General features: G+C 34.4%; 1 protein-coding gene across 1 annotated transcript; it reads right to left on the bottom strand.

The window, feature by feature from the left end:
• Positions 1–4,087: 4,087 nt before the first annotated feature.
• On the bottom strand, positions 4,088–4,871 carry LOC142643845 (disease resistance response protein 206-like). Its single transcript, XM_075818566.1, has one exon. The coding sequence runs from the start codon at positions 4,793–4,795 to the stop codon at positions 4,238–4,240; it is 558 nt and encodes a 185-aa protein (XP_075674681.1). The 5' UTR covers positions 4,796–4,871; the 3' UTR covers positions 4,088–4,237.
• Between the last annotated feature and the right edge of the window lie 829 nt (positions 4,872–5,700).

The raw sequence follows: 5,700 nt of genomic DNA on the forward strand, positions 1-5,700 counted from the left end.
TCCCTGCCTCCTTCACCTTACCGCAGCATGCAGACGCCTCTGCTCCTCCCTCACCTCGCCAAGCCCTCCTCCACCTCACAAGGCCGCATCTCTCTCATCTCCCTCACCTCGTTGTGAACTCAAGCTTTTGCAATGAAACATTAAAAATCATTCTTTTTATTCAAAGAATCAAATTTGTATTTTCTAGTTTAAGTGCTATTTTTGTTGAATAGGATCGGCTTGTTTGATTTGATTTTGTAGGGTTTTCTTTTTCGGACCTAGGGTTTATATGTTAAATCTTGTTGTTACTTTTGATGTGGGAAAATATTGTAAAGAAAAATAATGGTTTTTGTTCCGATCTATTGTATTTTCTATTGTAATCAAATTTGTATTTTCTAGTTTAAGTGCTATTTTTATAATTCTTGTTCCGATCTGTTGGTTACTGAGAAAATAATGGTTTTTGTTAGTTTTCGATCTGTTCAGATTTGGATTTTCTTGTGTTCTTTTTCCCCTACTGTTTGGTTACTGAGAAAATCAGAATCAGGCAAACTTTATTTTTGATTGGGTCACAGAATGGGCCATGAAGAACCATGGCCCAACGGGGCCCGTGGAGCCCGCGGGACCCGACGGGCCGGGTTTGGGGTTTTAAAAAAAGCCCGTTTATTAAATGGGCCAGGTTTGGGTCATGAGTGCGGGCCCACGAGTAGGGTTCGGGTATAACAAAACCCGCCCCAAACTCGACCCGTTACCATTCCTAAAAGCTACTAATAAGAATAACTTAAAAGAAAAAGAAAGAGGTGAAAATGGGAAATTAGCCATAACTTTCCAACTATATAGTTAGTAGATATTGTTACCAAACTATATTTTTTACTAACATCTTGAGTTTATGAGACTCGATTTTGGGCCTAAAAATCGAGTCTTTGAGGGTCGATTCTCATGGTCTGCTCACGTCTGATGTGGTATTTTTTCCACGTGGTGTCTACCTGAAAATCGAGTCTCTAAGACTCGATTTATAAGCCAAAAAAAAAAATTTAAGTCATCAGAGAACAAGAAGAAAGATAGAGAAAAAAAAAACCCACATCGCCATGGGCCATGTGTGGGAGGGTGGGTTTCAAGTCGGCGTGGGGCGTGGGTGGCTTTAGCTCGGCGTTGGGTGTGGGTGGCTTCAACTCGGCGTGGGGCGTGGGTGACCGTCAGTGCTCGTGGCTAGCCGTGGGTCAGGTTCAGATCGTCGTCAAAGATCGAGATCAGAGTGGGTGGCCGTCGGTGATCATGGGTGAGTTTTTTTTTCTTCTCTGGTGGCGGATCCGGTCTGTTTGGGTTTGGTGTTGTTGGATTTTAGGTGTTGGTGGTGGTGGCTGCTATGTTGTGGGTGTGTGTTATTTTTTTATTTATTTTTTTTTCTCTGATTCTGATAAGATTCTGACGAGAAGGTGTAAAAGGGGATTTTGAAACATTATAAATCGAGTCTTAGAGACTCAATTTCCAGGTGGACGCCACGTGGAAAAAATGTCACATCAGACGGATCAGACCATAAAAATCGACACTCAAAGACTCGATTTATAGGCCCAAAATCGAGTCTTTTAGACTCGAGATGCTAGTAACAAATATAGTTTGTAAACAGTAGCTACTAATTATATTGTTTGAAAATTATTGCTAATTTCCTATTTTCGCCAAAGAAAGACATAATAGTGATAGTATAGTAAAAGTGGAAGTAGTCAACAGAGAAGAAGAAAAGAATAATTCCAAGAAATGTAGTAGTTTAAAGGAAGAAATTGATGAAAGACTAAAATCAATTGAAAGATCCATAATACATACCCAAAATAGTAGTTTGACAGTATTAACTAAAAAGATGGAAATTTTATATACACCATTAGATATAGACAGAAAAAGAGATATAGCAGTTTTAAATAATACTAAGTTATCAGATAATGAAAAAACTGACAGACACACTAGAAATATTATTTGTCATAAATGTAAAGAAAATGGACATACTAAAAAACAATGTGATAGACATAATAAAGTTATTAAACAAATCAGTAAAATAGAATTTGAAAAAGATATAATAAATAAATTAATGGAAATATTTAATGTTCATCAAAAAGAGATAGATCAAGTTAAAGAAAAGATAAAATCAACCAACCCACTTAAAGTCACTAAAAGAAAAAGAAAACAAAAAGACATAATAATAAAATTGATACATAATCTACCTAATCATCTGAAAGACAAAAGAGACTATTTACTAAAATTGAAAGATTCTATAGATATACATATTGCTTGTATTAAGTGTAGGAAATATGGACACCATGTTATGGAATGTGAAAAGAAAGAAAACGCTAAAGACAAGAGGAAAAAGACAAAAATGAAACAAGATAGAGTAGATATAAAACCTGTAACTCCACAAGACTTAATGACAGAAGCAAAAATAGTAAAACAAGAAATTAAAGAAATAAAAGAGGATAATTCCACAGATATAAATGAACAAAATTTTGCAGAAATAATAAATTTGAAAGAATTACCTAAACCCATGATAGACCCCCCCCCCTTTATTAGAAAAAGATATTTTGGGTAATGACAGCAATAAATAGAATTTCTTGAGTTTAATTGACAGAATTATTTTTCAAAAATGGCATACAGAAATCACTTTAGTAATTAATAAATAATTTTCTTTGACAGAAATTGCTTTAGAGGGCGTTTGGATAGCACTTTTCTGTGTCCACGTCCGCGTTTTGGCTTTTTTTTTTTTTTATTTTATAAACCCAGCCGCATATATTGACTTTCAGCTATGAACAGTACACAAAATTACTGTTCATGGGTCCCACAAATTTCACTTTTCAGCAACTTTTTCATTAAAAATGGGTTTCACAATACTATTCACACATTTAAAAATTATTTTGCTACAGTGTTTTCAGTTTTCATTTTTCAGTTTCAGCAAAATAAGTTCTATCCAAACAAACCCTTAATAGACTCAGGTGCAGATATGAACTGTATACAAGAAGGATTAATACCTTTAAAGTATTATGAAAAATCATCTGAAAGATTAACTCAAGCTAATGGAGAAAAGCTTATAATTAATTATAAAATGCCTAATGTTCACATATGTAATGACATTAATAATTTATTGACACAATAAAGTCACAATAATATTAAAATTAACAACTACAAAACATGAAATACACCACTTTTCTATTGTCCTAGGCCAACAAAAGTCGATTCTCAAAAAAAAAAAAAAAAAAAAAAAAAAAAAAGGACCACAAAAGTCGCCAATTTAAATTTTTTCCACTTCTTACTAGTCTTCGCTACAGCATTAGCCACTAGCTACCCAATACTCTAGTCATCTAACGATAGCCACACGTTTGTTTTTATCAAGAACTTTTTCTTTTCTTTTTTGGTCTAAAAGGCCACACCTTCATACTCGAATATTGAGAAATATCAATTACTACCAGGACCACCACTAGTTCTATTCTTTGTCACTACAAGCAGAGAAATGAGCAGGAGCTGGGAGACGGAAATTGGGTTTCATAAAATAAAATAAATAAATAAATAAAAAAGGGGCAGAGCAGCTAGAGTCGCTTCCTCACACAGAGACTGGGTTTCATAAAATAAATATAATAAATAAATAAAAAACGGGCAGAGCAACTAGAGTCGCTTCCTCACACAACATATTCCAGAGAGAGGACTGTGGTTTGTTTTTCTGGTTTAAAGGTTTTGTATAAAAGTTTTTCAAATTATTCTTGGGGCAAATGGGCAAAAGGGGAGGTCAGACAAAATTTTTTTTTTTTTGGGTGTTTCATGGTGTAATTTGTAAATATTTTGGAGGGGGCAAAGACAATATATTTTGGGGTCAAATATTAAACTTGTGTCTATATATATACCTAAATCAAATTTCCAAAAAAGTTGGGGGGCCATTGCCCGGCTCCCAACGCCAAAGCATAGCTCCGTCCCTGGAGGTCTGCAACTAAAGACATCTTTTGTGCTAACTCAGGTCATTAACTCCGAATCTTTTAGTTGTTGTGACTTTTGTAATGAATAAACTATCATACAAAAAAGAGAAAAAACAAGGCAATAACTGAATACTCAATTCACAGGAAATAAGAAACTTTGCATATGAATTACAACCATGTCTTTCCATAAGAATACAGTTAAATAATAGGTATTACAATGCCACAGTGTCATCTGGAGTTTATTTTCTTCTTTTTCTTTTTTTTTTTTTTCGGTAGAAACCTGGAGCTTTTTTTCACCTCAAAGTAAAAAGGGATTACCAGCATTCATAGAACTTGATGTCGACTCGGAGCCTGAAATATACTTCTCCTTCAAATGCATCAGTCATTATAGTTGCAATTCCACGGTGCATGAAAAAGTCTCCAGTCCCACCCACGATTGATATGTCCCTAGCCTTCACCATGATTGGATCAGCTCCAGAGAAAGTTATAGTACCTTGGTGGTCTGTGCTATTAAGAACAAATGTGAAGCCTAACCAAGAAGTGAAGGTGTTTTTTGTATCGTAAATGTAAAGGCCTTGTGCCCTGCCAACAGGTTTCGAGTGGAGATTGTTGTCGAGGGTAATGGGATCGTCAAAAACTGCTATGTTCCCAAAATGGAATTGGCCTGCTAAGATGGTTAAGTTAGCTCCATCAGGAGCTGCTACAATGGCAGATGTTGCATTACCAGCATTTTGGCCATTGTAAATGATGTCATGGAAGTATAAGACTAATTGTTTGCATGGTTTATACTGTTTCTTGCTTGGGAATGCAAAGGCTGAAGATAAAGCAAGTAGCATGAGGAAATAAAAAACAATTGAGTATCTTGCTTCCATTAGTTTTTCTTTCTAAAAAGTATTTAGAAGGAAAAAAGGGAATTCTAAGTGTAGATGATGACTGATGAGTGAGGAGCTTCTGTAGGAAATGCTTGAATATGATGCATCCCTTGTGTCCTTATATAAGGAGTGAAGGTCCATTTGGTCACAGGACCATCTGACAAAAAAAAATCATTAATTATAAAAATTAAAAAATTTATGATTTTTTTACCTTAAAAAAATGTGTGACCATCTTAAATTTTTTTAACATCAATATAATTAAACTTTGGATCAAGTTTAGCAACAAACTTAGTGAGAGTTTGGATACACGTTTTGAGTTTACGTTTTTAGTTTTTTTTTTTTTTTTTTTGCAAACTTTTTCACTGTACTGGTTACTGTTCACATTGTTTTAAAAACCGGACCGGATCGGCCGGTCTGACCGGTTCAACCGGGAAAATCAGTGCAGTACGATCCAGTTAAATGTCTCAAAACCGGTCAAAAACCGAAAATTTTGAAAAAAACAGTTTGATTCTCGGTTCGGTTTTTAAAACCATGACTGTTCATGAACAGTAACCGATACTTTCAGCACTGTGCGGAGACAAATTTACTATTCATGGGACCCACAAGCACTTTATTTTAAAAAAATATTAAAAATGGGTCACACAACACTATTCACACATTTAAAAATTATTTTGCTATAGTGTTTTCAATTTTCAGTTTTTAGCAATAAGTTTTATCCAAATAGACCCTTAGTTGTAAATTCTTTTAAAAAAATGGTTGTAAATTAAGGTTATAACTTCACTCAATATGTTTTTATTGAATATGAATTTTGACAACTCTACAATTAGATTACATTTTTTTCTTATATCCTCCATGCTTGCAAAATTTCGAGAAAATTAAAGATCAATAACTTATGTCTTCAATCA

Source organism: Castanea sativa, chromosome 7 (assembly GCF_040712315.1).
Source record: "Castanea sativa cultivar Marrone di Chiusa Pesio chromosome 7, ASM4071231v1".
NCBI classification, from domain to species: domain Eukaryota; kingdom Viridiplantae; phylum Streptophyta; class Magnoliopsida; order Fagales; family Fagaceae; genus Castanea; species Castanea sativa.